The 21,854-nt window shown below is 43.0% G+C and overlaps 3 protein-coding genes across 4 annotated transcripts; 2 read left to right on the top strand and 1 right to left on the bottom strand.

Annotated features, from left to right (window-relative positions):
• The first annotated feature begins 1,986 nt into the window (after nt 1-1,986).
• Nucleotides 1,987-6,861, top strand: ubfd1 (ubiquitin family domain containing 1). Its single transcript, XM_079177451.1, has 7 exons — nt 1,987-2,022; nt 3,314-3,622; nt 3,707-3,915; nt 3,996-4,061; nt 4,164-4,269; nt 4,367-4,449; nt 6,449-6,861. The coding sequence occupies exons 1-7, from the start codon at nt 2,007-2,009 to the stop codon at nt 6,557-6,559; spliced, it is 900 nt and encodes a 299-aa protein (XP_079033577.1). The 5' UTR covers nt 1,987-2,006; the 3' UTR covers nt 6,560-6,861.
• Nucleotides 6,862-8,097: 1,236 nt separating this feature from the next.
• On the top strand, nt 8,098-9,495 carry rmi2 (RecQ mediated genome instability 2). The gene is made up of 2 exons (XM_079177924.1): nt 8,098-8,425; nt 9,185-9,495. The coding sequence occupies exons 1-2, from the start codon at nt 8,137-8,139 to the stop codon at nt 9,334-9,336; spliced, it is 441 nt and encodes a 146-aa protein (XP_079034050.1). The 5' UTR covers nt 8,098-8,136; the 3' UTR covers nt 9,337-9,495.
• Nucleotides 9,496-9,994: 499 nt separating this feature from the next.
• zc3h7a (zinc finger CCCH-type containing 7A) lies at nt 9,995-21,342 on the bottom strand. Of its 2 annotated transcripts, none has more exons than XM_079177647.1 (23): nt 21,212-21,342; nt 19,863-19,962; nt 18,943-18,982; nt 18,563-18,766; nt 16,621-16,779; nt 16,148-16,228; nt 15,941-15,994; nt 15,815-15,854; nt 15,400-15,725; nt 15,059-15,311; nt 14,932-14,960; nt 14,697-14,841; nt 14,409-14,567; nt 13,819-14,024; nt 13,361-13,461; nt 13,055-13,236; nt 12,842-12,915; nt 12,423-12,559; nt 12,231-12,336; nt 12,020-12,128; nt 11,807-11,940; nt 10,780-10,943; nt 9,995-10,670 (listed from the first exon to the last, which is right to left on the bottom strand). In XM_079177647.1, exons 2-23 carry the CDS (start codon nt 19,928-19,930, stop codon nt 10,481-10,483), a joined length of 2,961 nt encoding a protein of 986 aa, XP_079033773.1. In that variant the 5' UTR covers nt 19,931-19,962; nt 21,212-21,342; the 3' UTR covers nt 9,995-10,480. The 2 variants fall into 2 exon arrangements, with proteins under 2 accessions (XP_079033773.1, XP_079033774.1); XM_079177648.1 differs by having other exon boundaries at nt 12,423-12,556.
• Between the last annotated feature and the right edge of the window lie 512 nt (nt 21,343-21,854).

The following is a 21,854-nucleotide window of genomic DNA, read 5'->3' as shown; positions in this document are numbered from 1 at the left end:
AAGCCAGAAGATAAGACGTTAGCTGGTAAAGTCCTGCTGACTTTCTTTTTTGCTAAAGTAATTGAGTTATTCTATAGAGGGGCTACAAAATAATCACCCTTTTATTAGAAATGTTGTTGTTTGCAGATGTGGAACTCTGCATCTTACTAAACTTAGATCCATTCAGGTTGCAAACTTAATGACTTGATTTGAAGCTAATTGCCGAAAGTCTTCCATGTCTGCGATGACCCTGGTGAGCTCTGGGACGAGCCACGGGCTCACCTGTGCTGTTTGGAGTCAACGAGACACAGGTGAACTCAAGCTGCCCTGAATCAGTGCACTAATAACAAGGAGGAGAAACCACTGCTCTGTTTGCGCCGCCACCAACCAGACCTGTGCTCCTCTACGCTTGTTAAATCCACCGCTTGACAAAGTTTAAGGGGAAAGTTCATGTCAAAAGTTGGTGGAATGTTCTGGCTTTCTGTCCCTAATTCTGGTGACCCGAGATCGCAGCCCTCGCCAATAACTAAGACACTAATACTTCAAAGAAGTCACCGGTCTGAATAGTCAACCAGCTTTACAACTCACAGATATTGGTATATTATCATTCAGAGGGCATATCCCTCCATGTATGACTTAAATTATTTCAGGAATTCAATCACTGAGTCCCCATGCTTGTTTACAAAATCATCCAAAGTGGCTCTGGAGGGAACCTGATGCACTTTATATTAAATACTCATGAAAAACGTCTATCCTGCTATTGAAATCTCCACAAAAATGAATTGCCTCCTTTCTCCATATTGATGTCTAGGGTAAATATAGTAAAACAAATAAGCCCCACCTTTATCAGCTAAGCAAGGTAAATATTAAAGGTGAAGTCAGTGATTCTGTCCCCCGAACAATATATATTATAATTACCGCCTTGCAGTAGGTTAAGAAAATATACATTATTTTGAAATGGGTCATTCTATTTAAGGACGACTTTTACTTTTGGTACCTTAATAAATATATTTCAATATATCACTCTTTTGAGTATTTCTACACAGTGTTAGTGTCAGAAGATCTGACTACTTCTTCCACCGCTGGATACTGTGTTCATTGCAGTGTGTAATGTTAAGAAACATTATTTCTAAAGCACTCTTACACAAAATGATTCACAATTAATAAAACCAAAGTCAGTGATGTCAATTTCAGTGTGTTTTTATTATATCAATTTCAGTCTCAGACCAAGCTCACAGAACTCATTCAAAAACTGTATTTAATCACATGCCTGCATTTCCCACATGCATCTGAAATAGTTCAATCTGCGTATTGGATCCTTATTTTTGGTCTATTTCTCCCACAAAAAGATTGTTGTGTCAAAGCCTGGGGTTCAAATGCATTCTGTCATAGTTGGAGATCTTTCATAGATTCCAATAGTTGGCGATAATGCATAATTTGAAATCCCAAACGTCATAGAATACGAAGGAAGAAGAAAAACATTATCCAATAGCCATTGAGTGGAGTGCCACCTCTCGTTGTCTGCGTTTGCTGCCACACAAACAAAGACGTTTAGCAGAGCGAGAGGTCTCACTTTCTGTCACTTCCGTGTTGGCAAAAGAAATCCCGCAGGCCTTTGTGGCTACATAATACAGCAACATTCTTTGTTTAATAACAAGCTTTATTGATTAAACAACACTAGCTCGAGACAATATTTGACATAGAACCGATTGTGTCTAAATACAACAGTATTTGTAGTTATTTTCGAAGGCGCATGCGCACTTTCATTATACATTCCTGTCCAACGGCTAACCCAAACTACAAAACGTTTAAACGTTGCAACCGTAAATATAGCTATACTTGTTATGGCATTTTAAAAATGTATTGTTCCTTCTTCGATTTGATAAGCTGTTACACAAATGTTACACATAAATGTTCGCTTTAGCTCAACTTTTGTTGTCGTCGACTTTTGCTCTCTGAATAGCAGATATCCTCCTGCTCTCTGTACTCTCTTTGGCACAACGTACAACAGATTGTACACAATCATCATGGCGACCCAGGCTGGTGGGTATTGAGAAAATACAGCAGTATTTCCTTCATATCTGTACATTGAGTCCAAACATTGTTTATGGAATAACATATGTTAGTAATTGGCATGTTAATATACGTCGCTGTTAATGCAGTGTAGTGTAAATGTACGTCTCTCCATAACGTTATTCTTTAAATGTTCTCCAGTGCTGTAGCTAGCTAACGTTAACGATTGCTAACACCAGTCAAATGTAGCTAGATTTGAGGAGGACTAAAGTTAATGTTAGAAGATTTAACCTGTGTTAGCTTTGGTTCACTTTTGCTTTTAAGAAGCTAACTAAACATGGTTGGGTCAGGAATGGTAACGACGAAGTACCAACAAACAGTTTGTTACGTTAACGTCACCAGTGCAGTGACCAGTAAGGCCAGCCGTGTTACAAGATCTGGGTTTCTGTTAATAACCGTTAACGTTACGTGTGTTCGGTCACGGACCAAGTCTGCGGAGGTTTTATTTGTCCTGTCACGGAACACACAAGTTACAATCGCTGCCTAGATAGGGAAGAAAAACAGCGATGGAAAGAGCAAGAGAAACTACGAGAGAGAGAGCGAAGAAAAAGCGAAACTAGACTCCAATACCACCTTAAAACTGTTTACTTTCAGTTACATTTACACACTGTAGCTCCTTATTCTGTGGAAGAATCGGGACATGGTTATGAAACATATACATAGATTGTTTTACTTTAAAAGAGAACCATGAGAACTGTAAATAAACTACTTATTAATAACTAACTCACTTATTCAATGAAAGGATATAAAGTTAAGAGACTTGGTAGATTTTAAAATGTTACACATCACGTATAAAGTCAAATAAATTTGATATATTGAAAATATATTTAGAGGACAGTATGACTTCAAGGGCATGTGATTGAAAACAATAGGAGAGCTGGTTTTCCACCAAGATTATTATTATTTACACATTATGACACATTACGACTCCTGGTCAACTAAGTATTTGTTCGTTAGCTACACTCATTACATATATAGCCTTTAATATGTAATAATTCATTTTAATTCAGACTCAAAAACTAAAGTGAAACTCATTTGTCTGTATTTCCTTGTTACTAAAACAAAAAGAACAGCTAGGATTCCGTGTTTTATAGACTGCATGTACACACTGTTTAAATGTAACTGTAGAAAGACACACGAGCATGTTGAGTATCTGTGGTGAGTAGGACATTCCAGATGTGTATTTCTGAATATTTGCATTCAGAGAACTAACAACTTTGCGCCGAATAGATCCCAAATCAATGTGTTCCTGCTCTTCCAGGAAGTGAAGAAGTCATAATGGAAACCGAGGCGAAGCCAGAAGAAGCCGAACAACTAGGAGAGGAAGCTGAAAAAGGCGAGGATGCTGAAAAAGTCGAGGATGCTGAAAAAGGTGACACAGAAACTCCGTCTCACACAGATGCAGCAGACGCCACAACTCAGGACTCTAGTATTAGCAACGGGGACGACGCGGACGACGAGCAGGAGAAGGTGGACTTGAAGATCATCTGGAACAAGAACAAATACGACCTGAAGATTCCCGTCGACAACACCGGAGCCCAACTCAAAGAGAAGATCCACTCACTCACTGGTGAGAACACGCAGTCGCTCCCCTTCAGGTAGACGTTATAGTGGCTGTTTACAGTGATTCTAATGCTCTCTTATGTCTTCCCAGGTCTTCCACCTGCAATGCAGAAAGTGATGTACAAAGGGTTGCTTCCAGAGGACAAAACGCTACGTGAAATAAAGATTACAAACGGTGCGAAGATCATGGTGGTAGGATCTACAATAAATGACGTATTAGCTGTGAATACACCCAAAGAGGTCGTCCAGCAGGAAGTGAAGGCCGAAGAAAACAAGAAGGAGCCTTTATGCAGGCAAAAGGTAAGAGGAATGGCCGCTCTGCAGGATAGAGTCAAATATTGATGGAGTTCTATGTTATTCACCCGGCACTGTGATTTCAGCAACACAGGAAGGTTTTGGACAAAGGTAAACCTGATGACATCATGGCATCTGTTAAAGGAACAAAGGTGAGAGAAGACGAAGGGAGGAGGACACTCCCTGCTTTTGTTTGTCGTGTGTTGTGTGATTTCACTACTGGACACAAAGACTAACTGTGTTTCTCTTAACAGGAACGATTACCAACAGTGCCTTTATCTGGAATGTTCAACAAGTCCGGAGGAAAAGTTCGACTCACATTCAAACTGGAGCAGGATCAGTTGTGGATCGGAACAAAGGGTGAGATCACAGCTGGCCTCGTTCCTGCTAAATTCACTTTTAACACAAAGATGCTAACGACTCAAACTCCTTTGATTGTGTGTGTTCCTCTCTGCAGAGAGAACGGAGAAAGTCCCGATGGGCTCCATTAAAAACGTAGTGACTGAACCCATCGAAGGCTATGAGGACTACAACATGATGGTGAGAGGGCTCGCTGCTGCCGACATGTCACACTTGGTGGCTTACGTGCCTCTATTTTATTGTTCTTTATTAACATTTAAATACATAACAAAGACACAAACAAGACAGTTTGCCTTCCTAAAACAGGTAAAGACAACTTTTATTCTACATAGCTATAGTGAGGACCTGGAAAACCGTGAAGGCAAGATGGGAAGTCGAGCTGAAAATTCCCGTCTTGATTGTCTCCATATTGTTTTGAAGGAATAGACCCTTTCTGGTGAGAGCGGCTTATGAATTGACTCCGCGGTGCACCGCTTCCTCTCTTGTTTAAAGTCAATCCAGCTCACGATCTATTTGTTTGACGTTGTATTTTTCACCAGTCGGAGGATGTCTGCTTCACACTTTGTGTGGATGAGCTCGTGAGCGCTCAGTCTGACAGCCGTAGCATTTAGAGCGAGGACGACGATCTGTTGGAGGCTTAACGGCCATAAAAGCTCAAAAACACTCGTCAGCAGCGCTCAGCGTCCGCCCGGCCGGTCTGCTCCCACAAAATGGGCTTTTCTTCTTTGTTACATAAGTGTTTGTCTGACATATGAAGCTCAGGAGAGACAACAAGCTTCTTCTCCATTTTCTGAAATGACGCTCTTCTGAAAAGTTCAGAGATTTTCAACTAGAAGCACTTCACAAAGAAAAGGCAGAGACGCTGCAGAATACGCTCTCTAAGAGACGCTATGTGGACACAGGCCCTAAAAATGTCAGTGTTTTAAAGGAACGGGTGTATTGTTCTCCACAATGCACAGCAAGAAATAACCCTGATAAGCTTGAAACCGTCAAATAAAGGCAGAGTATTAACTTCTGTAATTAAAAGACCCAACCCAAATCAAAATTTAATTCCTGAAACGCTGTGATGCCAAATGCTCGGCGGCGGACGCGAGCGTAGAGCCACTGGAGCGTGTGAGCGTCGGAGTGATGGAGGTCACCGCAGCGGAGCGGGAAATGTCAACGCTTTCTCTAGATTAACCTTTCTGTCTGAAGGCACTTGTGTTCTTTCTTTGTCAGAAGAAAAAAAAATGGAAATCCCAGAACAAGTGACTTAATTGAATCGAGTCGTCTGCTGCCGATCCAGATCTCAACAAACGGAGCGTCGTCGCGGCGCCGATACAGATAACATCTGCATTCTAGGAGAACGCGGTGAAGCTCGGCGGATGATTCTGTCAGCTGATGCGTTTTAGACCTCGATGTTTTGATTAATGGGAAGTAAACAAGAAAAGCGAAGTGATACATTTAAAGGCAGAACAAAGTGACGGCAACATGCAGTGAATTTCATGGCAGTCGGCCACAAGTGGACTTAAGCAATAATGCCGAATATGAACGTCTACACCGCCCGCTGTACGAGGGGAAGTCTGAGGTCGTTTCCAGATTTCCTTGCTTCCTGTTTGTCGAGGTTTACTGTGTGTCAGACCGTGTGTAGCCAATGAAACGCGTGGCAGTTTATTCCCGTACAGTTGAGCCGTCTTCCATGATATGGATCACAGTACGAACACTGGAATCATCTTCTCGGTGCAGCGTTTTGGCACAAGAATGTAATCTGATGCCAGCTGCTCGCTCAGAGCGTGTTCCTGCATCACTGAGGGGCTGATGATGTATGAGGAGGAGACGAGGGGTTTAAAACGCCATCAGTTAAATGAGTGATCCTCCCCGTTTACTTTAACTCCTGAGGTTAAAAAGAAGGAGGTATGGAGTAATCCATTCATTTCTTATTGTTTTCCTTTGGAGTGATTATGTGGGCTGTAATGTACTGAGAGGCAGTATGTTAAACACGGCTATCAGGTCTTTGATTGTTGATTTATTTCAAAGCATTATGCTTCAATTATATTATTTAAATCGTATTTAATATGTACGGATGTCGTTTTGATTTGCATGTAAAGCCGTTTGTTTGTATTAACAGTTTAGTTTGTGGAATATGTGAACATTTGTAAATGAATTTAACGTGCTTACCATTGTTTTTCCACCTCTGTAGGCTTTTCAGTTGGGTCCAACAGAAGCGTCTCAATATTGGGTCTACTGGGTGCCCACGCAGTTTGTCGATGCAATCAAAGACACAGTCCTTGGAAAATGGCAGTATTTCTAATGTGCCTCTTTTTGTGAACTGGGCTCGAGAGGAGGAGCCAATGAGAAATGAAACTGGAGTCAACAGTACGGCTTAAGGAACTTCTTGGAATACATTCAAAGGAACCGGACGGATGCCTGTGGACTAATCATATTGTTTTTAGGTTAAAAGTGCACTATGCGGCAGCGTAACAATTCTCAGCCCCGATGATCATTCAAGGTTTTCAGCAAATCCAAGGGAAAATGATGAAACAATTGTACAGAAATTGCTAACACTTTTCTTCAGTTATTCTTAAAGAAATAAAACTTATTTAATGAAATACATTTGTGTTTTATTCACTTTGTTAGGAACCAAAATGTTGCACATTTGACAACGCAGGTCTTCCCAGTCGGTTTGAAAAACGACTCAAACTCACATCTAGTTTGACGAAGGTCTACGGGTGAACAGCAACAGGTCTCGACACAAATTGTGGATCAGATTTAGGTCTGGATTTGGCCCCCCGAGCACTTTAACATTGGCTTTAAAAGGTTGTCTTTCTGAAAAGTTTATCTCCCAAGTAGCGCTTCCTTTGCAGACTGCAGCATATTGTCCTGTAGAGTTTCTCTGTATTTTACTGTATTTCCAGTCGTGCTGTGTGATTCCACAGCTTGTGGTACGATGACAAACGCTTGGTCTCAGGCTTAACGCTGTGTTTCCATGTACCTCACATGCAGGGTTTAACCAGCAGAACACCTGAAGTGAGGAAAGTATAACGGCTTTATAAAATAAGACTTTACTTTACTGAGGTGGGTAAAATGAATGTGATAAATTCACGGATCAGTTATTTTCACAACTTGCAGTATTTATTGGTATATTATCTCAAGACATGAAATCGATAAACAGCCTTGTATTTTAAACAAAGCATCATATTGCTTAAAAGCATCATATTGCTTTCTAATGAGTAGCACAACTCTCCTTTTCAGTTAATTGTAAAGCACTGTTTACAGCAGTATTCATCGAAGTGAAAGGATGTTTCCTATCACTATTTCAACATTAGTCAAACTTGTAATTTGCCGGTCACAGCACTATTGAGGCTGAATTTGCTGAGATCGATGGTGAATAACAGCACAGTTGGATGTGTTCCTATTTCTCTAAACACATGGAGTTACACCAGAAAACCTTTATGAGCTCATACCCATTCTAATATAAATGAATGCATTAAAGTCAAAATACAATATGAAGTAAAAATGTAAAGCCATGAGTTGCAACTTGCATGTCATATAGTTGAAAAATGACCAGAAAGCTCAGAACTGTTGGAGGTTCTAAACATATTTATAAGCCCAACCTTACTACAGTAAAACCGTTGAATAATAGTGTGATTCTCAATGCACAACTTATACTTCAAAACACAAAATAACATACAAAATACTTCTGTAATATTATTCTATAAAAGGATTTGCACACTGGTCATCTCAGGTGTAGACGCATTTACTCTGAAGGATTCCAGACCGGAAATCAAGTTGTTGCTTCCGGAAAATATGCCCTCAACTTCCGGTAAAACGCTCAGTGGCGGGACCGCGGGTTAACGCAAAGTTTTTTCAACCGTCCAGCGGTGAGTGATGTACAAACCGGCGGAAACATCCGCGGAGATGAAACGCCCACCGCCGGTGAAAGTGTCGTCCGGACAGCTGAGGACGGCGGAGAGCCGGCGGACCGCGGACGGCGGGGACGGCTGTGTCATCAGGCGGGGCGGGGGTCGCTCGCTGCCGGTCTCACTGGTGTGGATGCAGGGGACCGTGCTGGAGGTCCAGCCGGAGAGCAACACCGTGATGCTGATGGACGAGACGGGGACCTTCGCTGTGCAAGGCGTCAACAACATCCCGAGAGGGAAGCCGTGTTTGGCCCAAGGTGAAGTCAATAAACCATATGAAGACTTTTTAGATTTAATGTTTCAAAGGTGGTATACATATTTATTTCACTTGTCTACAATGAATACTTTTATACATAAAGAATACATTTAAACAGCTACAGGGGCCCAGGCCACTGTATTTCAGAATCTGTGTTCTGGTAATAAGTGAAGTATAATAGTTAGTATTAATTATTGATTAATCAATTAATCATTTCTATACAGTGTAAAATAGTGACACATGTCGTGTTTTATGTCTCATTTATTTACAAAACCTTTATGTTTGAGGAAATAAAAAAAAGTTATTTATTCTCCATTCAGATCACATTGGACTTAGATCTGGATTATTCTGATCTAATCGTCAATAACTTATTTTTATTGTCATTTGTTTTGTTGCAGCCTTTTCTTATATCTAGTAACTGCACATTTTAAAATACATCACCACAGTCAAGAAATATTTAAAGTTTCATAGGAGCAGCAAACAATTTCAATTGTATAAGGAAAGAATATTAACACAAGTCTGTTATGGCCTTAACACTCTTGTGGAGATGTGTAGAACACTGCAACTTCACAAGCTCAGAATATGAAGCATTCCTCTCGTTTAACATATGAATCTTGTTTTACTAATGACACCACTGATGATTATGCGTAGTGTGTGGACTAAAAGTGTTCACTCAATCCATTTGACTCCTGTTTTGTTTAAATGAGCCACATCTCCACGGAGCAACTTGTGTTTCCTTAAACTATTGCTGTTTTTGCAGGTAAATATGTCATGGTGATGGGCGTCATCACGGTCGCTTCCCCGGAGCCGGTGATCCGTGCCGTGAAGATGGCCGACCTCTCGGAGCTCGCTGGGCTGCACAGAAGGATGTGGAAGCTGGAGGTGGAGGAGCTGCAGCGGGTGCTGCCCTGAAAGCAGAACCACCTGCTCCTTTCACGCAGCATGCAAGTGATGCTCGACCAGAGACTGAGCGGTGGGTTCTACTCCATGTCAGGTGTGATGCAACACTGACAAAGACGGCCACGTGAGAAAACACACTTGTTTTTGTGCATTCTGTATTTCCCACTCGGCTCCTCCTCAATAAGATGTTTGTACAAATATTAAATAAAGATGATTTCTACTTTTCTCTACCAAATACTGAATTTAGATGTTTTTACACACTGAACCAGGATTCACAAAGATTAAGATTGTTAAAAAACAACGACGACGTAATACAATCCATCTCGAGTTCTACAGAAAAATATCCATTTATAATCTGCCTGTGACATAATGATGGAATGTACAATTTTGAGGTACTTGTACTACGCTGGAGTACTTTCAGAGAGTACTTCCTCAGGTAAACACCAATAGCTGCTAGCCGCCATGTTGAGAGCCATGTGGAGGCAACCCCTCAATCACACATGTGCTCTGAATCTCTAATTTAGCATTTTAAGGGTTTTACTACCAGACTCTTACTTGAAATATGTCTACAGTGTGTTATTACTTATAATTACGTCGAACATCTGAACACTTCTTCCCACCAGTGATGAATAAAACACGCAGCAGTTAAAACAGTTTATAAAAAGAAGCTTTATTTGGAGTGGTGTCCATTACACTGGTATATTAATAGATAAATGGAAATGACCTATGAAGGATTAAAATAAGAGAATGTCAACTGAACTCTCAATTTAAGTATCCCATACATGGAACTGTAAAGGTCGTTAACACATTAGAAACGGTTTGGGAAAAGAAATTACTTTAAGGTCAACGTTTATCTGAACACGCCTCTGATGGAGGTTTACTCGTGCCGCTCTCAGCCCCGTCTACCAGACGCTCTGCTGAATGGCACATAGCAAAGCTCCGGGTGTCTTCCACTCAGTGTTTTGCTGTTAACGATAACACTACTGTAGTCCAGATCAGAGTAAACCAGCCACCAATCAGAGCGCCGGTCCTGAGCGGCCTCTTTAAAATCATGCTGCGATCAGGCTGTTTCCTCGAGGCCCCTCAGGGATCACCTGACTCCACTGTTTGAATACTGCATTAGCTGCAAGTGAGCATGAATATCGTCATCGCACCATTAAATAATGTCTTTAAGCAGAAAACTGTATTTCCCAAAGTCATTGTCATTCGGTGCTATAAGATGGTCTTTTCTGGCTTTGGCAAGTTTCATCAAAAGGAACTCCCGGCGCTCCATCCACTCCTTCAGTTCCTGCTCCCCGTGAGCCAGCTTACACGAATCGTCCTCTGTGCACGTGCTTTTGAGGAACCTACGAGAACACAAGATCAAAAAAGGTTCAACCATCACAATCCACCGGAGAGAGACGGGTGAGCACGGACGGGTGAGCATGGACGGGTGAGGTACGGCGGTCATCTTACCTCTCACAAACTTTGAAAGTGCCCGTGGGAAACCGATACTGCCAGCAGTTCTGATCGTCCTCAGAGTTGAAGACTCTGTCTTTGTGTTTTTCTGACGTGATGTGCTGCTGCCACTGCTTCTCACTGTTGCAGTTTTTACCACACAGCCAACAGTGATTGCCGGCCTGTGAAAACACACACGGAGCGGTTTCATTTACACGAATGACTGGTTACCGCTCGCTTAATCATTTAAATCACTTGGTACATAACTACATTAAAACAACACAAATATTGTGACTGCACCCACAGATTCTGACTAAATGATTATCTACCGAAAGAAAGCGATACAACATGGCAGCTACTATGGTATGTTTTCATAACTAATAGTTTAACAGTTTAAGATCCTAAACGTAATAAAGAAAGCTGTTTAGTTTCACTAAAACGTGGCCCTCAAGATATACTGTATAATCTAGAGCAATTATTGGTTTTAGATTTCTTTAGTCAATTATTCTTTTTTTTGCTGAATGACTTGTTCCCGAGAAATGTGTGACCACATCTCTGGTGAACATAAGATTTAAAGTCCAGATGAAATAAAATAATGTATTTTTAACCCATTTAGATCACACAGATCTAACAATACATCCAAAAAATTTCTGAAAAAAACTGTTTTATATCTTCTTAACAAACTAAATATGACGTTTGGTACCAACCAATAATATCATGACATCCACCAAACAATTAACAACTTGTGGCGTCACCGGCCCCAGAAGCTCCGTATCGCACTACATTCTAAGCCCGCCCACTTTCAGCGGTCCAATCAAATGAGACGCGTTTGATTTAAATCCCTCTTTAACCTGAACATCGCTCAAACATTGCTGTTCAGTGGGAACACGTCACAGTACAGAAGCTAAAGACGCTCTAACTTGTGTTTCACAGATCTGTTGATTAAATTGACTGCTCAGTTGACACACTAGTACGAGTGTTAATGTCCTTGCTTGAGGACAGCCCTGTAATAATCTAAATACCACCGAGTGCGTTTTGAACTCACCACTTCCTCAGCGTAGTCTGTCGGCATGTGGATCTGTTTGCCGTTCTCCCTCACAGAGTTATTGGGGGTCTCGTCCCCCCAGCCAGGCTTCTGAGACTGGAGCCACTGCTCATACAGCTGATCCATGTCTGGAACTAAACGAGGGCAAATCAAACGATTACACTCGGTGCATCAACACACTAATCACGTTCTACCAAGCAAGAGAGAACTCACTGTTGTTCTCCTTCATGTAGGTCCACAGGTCTTTTTCTTCTAGACTGTGAGCAAACGTGCAATTCCCAATGTACTGACACTTCTTGCCAGCGGTCACATGCATGCAAATCTAAGAATGGGGGAAAATAACATTTACTGACAACTGCAGGAGATTTGTTTTAATCAGAGACACAAAGACCGGCCGTAGAGGAGTAAAATGTTCGGCACGTACCTCAAATTGAGACGGGATGGGTTTTTTGGTTGGAAGCGGTCTGACTGTCGTCCACTTTTTCCTTTCATGGGAACTTACGAGCACCACCCGCCGGTCTTTAGCCCACCTGAGACAGAGAGAGAAGCCAAGTCGCTCATCGATTCACCTCCGGGGTCCTCAATTAATGTGCGTTCAAGACTTTGTAGTACTCACGTGTGTCTCGCCTTGGCTGAGCAATACTTCTTGTTTTTGTCAGCTTCGCTGAGTTGGCCATTTCTCCAGCACTGGCCACAAACAAACATCATCTTCAGATTGGGAGGCCCAAACCTCCTCTGTGTGTTGGACAGCTGCTGATGGAATTCAAAGGACTGGTTAAATCGACTCAGATTAACACAAAGCACCGAAAATGTTTAGCCAAAAACACACGCCTATCGAGTTTAAACCCACAGCGTCAATCAAGTCCAAGGAAATGGAGAGATAAATGATACATTTCTACAATCCCATGAGAAAAATATCACAGACAAACGTTTAGTGGAGAAATATATATATTATTGAAGTCAAAGTCATCAGGCCGTATTGAAAGGTAACAAACTCTTCAAATTATCAGTGAACAGTCCTTAAGTTGGGCTCACCTGGGCTCCCTGCAACGACGCTGTTGAATTCCAAAACTTCTTTGCCTCTTGGACGATGCTTTCATGAGTGATACCTATAAGATGCAAAAGAAGAACAAATAAATAATCGGCTAAATAACTCAATTATAGTAAAGTGTTGCTAAAGGTGTTTTAGAACGTGTTCCAGGTACCACACCGTGCAGCCCTGGTTACGAGTATTTTAAAAAGCCTCACCGAGCTCGTGCTGCATCATCCAGACCTTCAGCTCGACGAGGCTGTGGGCGTAGAAGCAGTCGTCCTCTCTCACGCAGCCGTAGCGCACTTCATGCCGACAAAGATCCAGCTGGCAGTGAGGACTCAAGGGTCGGACTTTGGAATAACGAACCGTGTTCTCCTTCAAAATGTGGACCAGGCACCTACGAGACAACCGACGTCCACAAGTTTATAATCCTGCTCTTATTCGCTCACATTGTTTACAGATAATTAACTATGAATGAACTGAACGGTGGCTTCAGAGCCGTAAAATGCGAGCCGACATACTTCTGATCCTCAAAGTCGTGCTTCGTCACCGGATGAGAGCAGAGTGAGAGGTCGTCTTTGTTGGTTTTGCTGATTATTCGGGGTTTGTGGTCAAAGCACACCTGCAAAACAACAACATGCATTTGGAAAATTACAATAATCTGTAAAAACACATTAGTTTCCCTACATCGCTGACATCTCTCTGGATGGATGACCTGGAGTCTTCACACAGTGAAATGCCATCAAGCATCAGTCTCAAAGTCCTTAAATGATCCAAGTAGTCCAGCTACTACTAACAAACGAGGCTCCAATGGGAAGCACAGCATTACAGTTATCACGCCAAACGTTTTGTATTTAATGGAAAAGAAAAATCAGAGTTTATAAATGTAAGAAACATCCGAGGAGTTTTCTCCCAGCATGCACTGTGCCACTGCACTACCTGTGTAACTACATACAACACGGTGAAATGAAACACTCACTCCACAGAGAAACATGAATATCCCATGATGCTCCTGTAGGATCTTGGGGACAGTCAGCCGGATGTTGGAGTGGGGCCCGTAAGGATCGAAGAGCAGCTCTCTGGAGATGAAGCCTTTCCGCTCCAGAGTCCAAACATCAATCTCTTCCTGGCAGTATGCAAATGTGCAGTGGCCCGGGTACAGGCACTCTTTCCCAACAGCCACCTCTGAAACAACACAGCTGACATGTTAGTGCTGGCTGCCATCAACACATGACGAGTGTGGCCAACAGCAGCAGCAGCCACGTGGACAAAGTGACAGCAGCGGCTACAAATGCTCATTGAATCAGTTAATATATATATTTCTAATAAATACGAGTAGGATGAGACAGACACGCACGCCCAAGTAATGGTGAAAACGTTACCAGGCCTAGGGAACTGACACTTTCATTAACAATCTGTAGAACAAAATAATACATTAATGATCATTGCTCCTCTGGGGGAAGAACCAATTGGATTTGTAGGCAAAGAAAAGACAGAAAATGGTTTTAAATGCTTTAATGAAGGCAAGTGGATCCGCTTTGCAGGACTGTACAGGTTAATAAACGTTACCTTTACAAATGTAATAAGGTCCAACATATTGGGTTTTCGTTGGTCGTGGTCGGATGAGCTTCCACGATTTGTCTGGCGAGTGTTTGATTCTGCCGAGTAAAGCGTCCTTTTTGCATTTGTGCTCTTCTGTATGAAGCGTGTAATCCAACACTCCGGGCCCTGTGGGGCCAGAATAAAGAAACGAGTTACACCAAACAGTGCTTCCCTACCAAGGACCCCCCCCCCCCCCCCACACACACACACACACACACACACACACACACAGGACCGTTAAAAACTACTCCTCACCAGTTTTGACGTAGCAGCTTGAACACGCTTGTTTGAACTCATGAGTGTCAGCTAACGGGTTCTTTGCTAAATCCACAGCAGCAGGAAGACCCTTCACCTCAGGCATTCCCACAGCCATCCCCATCGGGCTTTCAATATTGTTCAGCTGCTCAAAAAAAAACAAATGTGAAATGAGACCTAATGGAAGGCTGTAACAACGCCCGACAACGACTAATGGTTCATGAACAAAGATTACCTGTGGAATGAATGGACTCTGAGCATAATCTGAAAGTTTCACAGATGGGAGAAATGAAAGAAGCAGGTTACGTATTTTTCAGCTGATATTTGTACACATCGATAGACCGGGTAACAAAGCAGCGTACCTGTTTTATAGTCGGTAATGTTGAGACTATCCAGGGAGTCCAGCGGTGGGGGGAGGGCATCAAAAGTGTCCATGCCAAAATAGGTGCTTGACCCCGACTTGTGATAGAGCGGGGGCAGCGTGACGGTGCACTGCTGGGCGCTGCTGTGGAGGAACGGGTTGATGTGCGATGGCATCAGGAATGGACTCGACATGGAGCTGCCCGAGGCAATACTGGTTGGCAGAGGAAGAGGCCCCTTCATTGTGGGAATAACCTGAAGGAGAAGAGACAAAACAAAGAAGTCAACACTCGCGCTCGGACGTCGACGCACCGAGACCCTGCGGTCACATCCGCTCACTGACCATGGCTGATTCGGGGCCGGCTTGGTCCAGGAGATCGTCGAGGTCGTCCCCGATGATGTCTGCGTCGAAATCTTGACTGTTTTCGAGCATCGTGCAAGGCTTACTGGTTCTGCACCCGTTGACGAACGAGGAAACGGGAAGAGGGACCGACGAGGACGCGGGCAGGGACACGGACTCGAAGCCCGGCGGCTCGGACGGGGTGACGGATGACATGATGTTGTTGAGAGGAAGTTCATCCGCTATTGCTTCATTTAGAGGCGGCAGCACCGGCAGCGGAGCTTGGATTGGAGCCAAAACACTGCTTTCCTGGGTCCGCCGAGGCACTTCTAGACACGTCAGGGGAGAACAGGGGGGGGGTGGACTTTCATCCTTTCTCCGTTTAAGTAACAAATCAAAGCTTTAATACAATACTTACCAATTTCTATATCTTCAACTGAAGACGGGCCATGAGAAAACTGAAGGAAAGAACAGAAGACAACCCTTGAACAACGTGTTACTTGGCAGAGTAAGCAGATATGTATTAGATCGTTGTGCTGCGTACCTTCTCACATGATGCATCTTGATAACTTGACGCTCGCAAAACATTCAAGGCGGGCTGTTAAAACAGAGATTAGTTCAATTAGGGCTCCATGCATGCGCAAAACAATTGCCATGAATTCAAATTAAATGAGAGATTCATGTAGAAGAAGGACTTCACTACACGAGCCTTCAGTGCCGCGTTGGTTTGAGATAGTTCAGACACACATACCTTACTCCTTACATAAGCTTTACGGATTTTCAATCCCAAAATTTTGGCAAGGTCCTGAGTCAGGTCTGTGACACTAGTATCCTGGGGAGACAATGCAAAGGGACTTTGTTTATTCAAATCACACTCACGGCATTCACTGCCACAGCGGTCATTTTCATTAACCAAATATCTTCCGACACTCTGTATTGAAATGTTTTTTATCCTCATCTGCAGGGATTTGCACACATGTAGTTTTGCATCAAGACTGATCCATTTTGTACATTAAAAAAAAGAAAATCTCTTAAACTAAATGTGACTGCTAAATAAACCGGAGTTGGACGTACATCAGTGTTCCCTGAAATGTCTTCATTCAAACTAAAAGGTAGCGCGCTAACAGAAACGGAGTTTCAATTTGCTTATTTCTTTGTTTTCTGAGTGGATTCTCCAGCACATTTGGATAAATCAACACTACACACGCAGGTGTTGCTCCTCACCTGAGGCACTGCTAGAGAGCATTTGGCAACGGCCTCGTAGGCCTCTTGATGTCTCCCCATCTCCTTCAGGGACTTTGCTTTCCTGTACAGCGCTTTGTAGTTCCCCTCGTTCAGATGGAGAGCTTTTTCACAGTCTTCTAGCGCCTGGTCGTACAGTCCCTGAGAGAGCGAGAGAGAGAGAGGACAGACACGTCCCACAGTTAGAACAGCTGTACTTAACCACTGTGCTGCAACACAGAATAGAGTAGCCGCTGTTTGTTCAGGAATTGACTTCACGTGTTGGGTGAGTGGAGTCGGGTGGGGGGTGTGGTTTCCCTGAAGACAGCTGAGTGGTTTTTACCGCCGTGGAACGAGATTTAATGCAGAATCACACCGACGGGAGAGAAGACCCCGATGTTCCTCTGAAAGCATCAGTGTTTCTCTAATGGACGTTTTTCTAAAGTGGAGCCTGAGTTCAGATTTCAGATGAACAGCGTTCAAAGAGAAATATGTGGCCGGTATGTTTTGAATTGTTATTCTTGAGACCTAGAAACATCTTACGGGTATGCTGTGTGACAGAACTTTAACCTGACGCACAGGTAACATCTGAACAGTCAGATATCAGCTGTCCTGTCTAGACGAAGAAGGATCGACAGGAAGGCTTGCCGGTGTGATGCTCCACGATGTGGTGTCGGCTCTGCCGGTCTCTGTGTCTACGTGTCAGGGGGGATTCAGCTGACTCAGCAAAATCAAGACAGATTGAAGTTCATCTCTGAAGGGAGAGATGATGGACAAGCTGATTCTGGGGGTCACTTGAGGGACGAACAACAACCAGTGATGCGTCGTATAGCCGGGAAAACACAAAGCTTCTATTCTTTTAGGTCACGTTTTCATTATGAAAGTGACAGAACTGCACAGTATCTTAAATCACTCAACATATAACATTTAGAAATGGCAACCAACAGCGGAGGCCTGGTTGCCGTCCTGCCACATTTGAATAAAAGCTGCGGTCGAGTCTTGTAAGGTACGGCCGCACTATGTTTACCTTTACATCCTGTGATGTAGGCAAAGTAGATTCAAAGTGAAACAAGTAAAACATTGTTCCACAAGAACAACACAGAGGACGTCAGCTCCATTTAGTCTCATTAGCTAATAAACCTGTGTGTCCTCAGGATAACAGACACTCTTAGTCTGTTTAGTGGGAGGAGCTGGAGTTTAACAGTAAAAATGTGCTTCATGTGACTTCTTTCTGAGTTCTACCTCCTGTATTTTCTTCTTTTTTTGTCCTATCATGACACTAAGTGCTTGAAATGAAGAAAGACTAAAAGAGTGTACACAATCCAAACATTCTGTGGACCCAGGTACATGATGTAAGGGGAGATTCTAGCGCTCATTGTTGATGTATGAAGACAGTCACACCCTATGTCTATGATTAATGTCTCAATATTTATGTCATAATACAGGCATTAGCACTACAGGGAGCCAATCACAGATAAGCTTTTTAAGACACGTACTGTGTGATGAGGTAGGATAGACTCGGAGAGTGAAGGTTGATGAAGTGCAGAGATATTTATGTACACAATGTATATGAAGAACATGGAGTACGTGTCCCAACAAAACCACTTCATGGTTAACTTTGCTTCATGGACCAGAAAGGTCTGAGCATCTGAGGACAATAAACCGGCACAAAACAGAGCTCTTCTTCTGGAAATGCAGTGACATTTAAGAAGCTATTTGCTGTTGTGTTCTGACATTTTGTGAATCGTGTTCTGCTCTAGGACAATCTGAGCGAGCAGCCCAGGCTTAGGGAAACCCTGGGTCCCCGAATACGACATTTGAGGGCGATTTTATCAGATACAAACCTGCTAAAAAAACAACAACGTAAAATGTGTGGTCGAGACAGAGGGAGAGGGGAAGTGATTGGGACTGAAAAGAAGCTCAAGGGTGACGGTCACCTACTCACCGGAACTATGTTCAGGTAGGCGGCAGCTCGGTTTGCATACAGCTTCTCCAGTAAACTCGTTGGAACACAGATTTCTTCCGAGTCAGCATACTCTGCTATACTCAAGGCCTCGGTGTACATCTCGATGGATTTTGTCCATTCGCCTTCTTTAAACACGTCGTTTCCTTCTCCAAAAAGATTCCACACGAGATCCTTAATGAACACCTGCAGACAGGAAGAGAACCAATCTGTGCTAAACAAACAGCCGGCTGCTCTTTTCATTCAGACACACAGAATGTGACTCACTCGGCATCCCTTAAATCACTTTATCTCAATACAGCACGAGTGCCGATACGAGATGGAAGCTGGAAGACGCCCACGTGAAAATGTACACCGCTCACCTCATACTGCTCTTGACTTCCGGGAAAAGGAAGGGTTGACCTGAAAGCGAGAGAAAGTTCACGTTACAAACCTTTAAAGTGTCAAAAAGAACAACGAATGAGAGGTAACAGTTTGGATTAGAGCACAATAAGTGTGTGTGTGTGTGTGTGTGTGTGTGTGTGTGTGTGTGTGTGTGTGTGTGTGTGTGTGTGTGTGTGTGTGTGTGTGGGGTCGGTGATTTGACAGGTTGCTGTGTGTGCAGGTGCTGATGTCATTAAAAGTCAGCAAAAGCAACATTCCTTAAACAACCGTTCGCTTTCATTTTTGTTTCACTGGAAAACAACGAAATAATCAAAAGGTTGCGTCACTAAATGCCATGATGGCAAACCATGCACTAACCACCGTGAGGTTGTTTTGTTTGACTGGTCTCTAGTTCGGCTGCTGCCATTTAAAGCCGTTTTTCCTCGTTTGTGGACTCGGTTTAATGGAGATCCTCGGGCGTTACATTTCTTTATCAGTCCCACTTTACACATGATGACATCAGTGGAGTTTCACGTTGACTATACAGCAGCATTCTAAGTATCACTTTTGTTTTACAAATGAAAGGCCCCGTCAGATCGGATGGAAGGCAACACTGCGCTGTCTGGCATCGTTCTAGAAAACAATGTGTGAACACGCCGCCAGACAGACGCGTGAACATAGAGCTCAGATCAGATGAGTGGAATATCCCACATTAAAAACAAAAGTAACGGAGAGCCAGACGGTAATCAGCCGCCCCGCTGACAGCCAACTGATCCGAACAACAAAGCGCCATGCGGGTCTTCATCTACTGATCCTGTGCAACATCTCCAAGATAGGACAAGAAGACTAGTGGTAGAAGAGTCATTACACCGCACACATGTCTGCTTCCTTAAACAAGCATCTCAGCCGTGACACTTACTGGATGAACTGCAGGCCTTTCTGGATCTCCTGCCAGCGACTCCTTCTGTCCTGACACGCTTCGGACATGTTTGTATTAATATACACTCCTCTGTCGGCACCTGGAAGTATGATACACACAGTATTTAACCAACTGGTAGAAGAAGAAAAAACAATGACAGCTTAGAACCACTCATCAGTCTTCCTGAGCAGGCTGTCCGACCGGTTTACAGTTCACATGCTCGCTGTTCACACATTATATTAATGAAAGGCTTCTTGCCTTCAGCGTTCATGGCTTCCGCATTTAGTAATGACGACACACATGTAGTTCCGGTAGTTGGACTACACATTTTTCACCAGATTGCGAGCAGATAACGTTGACGTAACAGCCTTGTATAATGAACATTAGAATGAAAAGTACATATCCGAAGCTGCGGACGATAAACGGTGCACTTGTTGTCCCGGGTTAACTGTTTAAAACGTAGCATCTGGAAGCAGGAGGTCCATTATCGGACATCATTTTGATTGCACTGATTCATTCTTCAGCTTTTGGGGGTTTATGTTCAAGCAGATGTTTAGTGTTTCACACGATACGAATAATAAACCCGTATTGGCGCATATAACGTGAGAGTTTTTGTCAGAGATATTAAATGTCAACCCGGTCCCGTCACAGCTCATGTTCAATAATCCATTACTGTTTGGTTTTCGATCTCTTCAAAACTACTTTCTAAACAACACAGGATCTGGGTTAAAGGATCGGGGTGATGATATAAGCTTTTTTCTTATATACAGTCTATGGCTTTAAGTCCTGTTTTGGTGAGCAAAGCAAAAAAATAACTTTGTTCTAAGGGCATGAACATATGTATATATATAGAAGCTTTCACAGATGAACAGGCATCTATACGTCATCTGACTGTGTGAAGGAAACATCCTTTAAGTCAAGTTTTAGGGAATGAGGAAGCTCCTCGGACAGGGAGGTGTCCGATAATGGACCCATCGCATTTAGCGCACGTGTGTGTTTTACCCGCGGCCGGGGGGGAACCGCCGAGAGTAGACTTCTAGTTAGCAGTCATCATTTGCTAGCAACGGGTTAGCAATACGTTGCTCACATTAGTTTTAACAGACGGCAACATCTTAACCGTTGAAACGCAACAGTGCTCTCCGGTGCTGGGAACACACCGGCCTAACCGAGCTACGTGACGTTACCCGACCAAGTTTCTAGGAAGTACTCTGAACCTAACAAAGCATCGGCATGTCAAGTTAAACTAGTTCCCCAACGCAAACAATAGCGAGCAGTTGACGTTTAGCTCCCGCCTGAGAGCTGGTAAATACCACATAAATTATCCAACAATGGCCGCTAAACATACTTACATGAATGGATCTTTGTTTCCAAACGACCCTTAAGTCGGTTATCCAAAAGGAGGGGAAATGATTTCTCGTTTTAGCCCAAATAACTTAGCTAGATGTGCTGTATCGCTGAAGGCCGCCCGTTGCTTCTTCTTCTTCTTTGATTCAATGTAGAGCGAACACCGACTCCAGCGCGGTGCTGCCCTCTACAGGCGGTGGACGGACACGACAGCGTCCCCACACGGAAAATGACCTCGTCTCTATTAGTAATCGTAACAATACAGACTGTTTGATATATGTAAAGCACAAACACATGCATTTCTTATATATTTATGTTGTTCATTTGTAACATAGCTGTGGTTTCCTTTCATTTGCCTTATGTGCTAATGAGGATACTTCCCTTGAGGGAATGATTGGCATCCGTTTGGATGTGTGGATCTAATGTCTTGATTTTGAGCCACACTATGTGTATTAAGTGAGTGAGTGAGTATGCAGGTATAATGACTTTCTTCAGGCAAACAACAGAGAACTGACACATCAAGGAAATGGAGCTGAAAGTGATGCCTTCACTAAATATAAACATTTTATTTTACGAAGAAGCATATAGCTGCAACAGAGGTTGACCATCATGTGACAAAAAGTCAGTATTATATCTAAAATAAATGCA

This window comes from Pholis gunnellus (genome assembly GCF_910591455.1).
Source record: "Pholis gunnellus genome assembly, chromosome: 17".
In the NCBI taxonomy this organism is placed as follows: Eukaryota; Metazoa; Chordata; class Actinopteri; order Perciformes; family Pholidae; genus Pholis; species Pholis gunnellus.
This window is presented reverse-complemented; position numbering and strand designations above follow the sequence as displayed.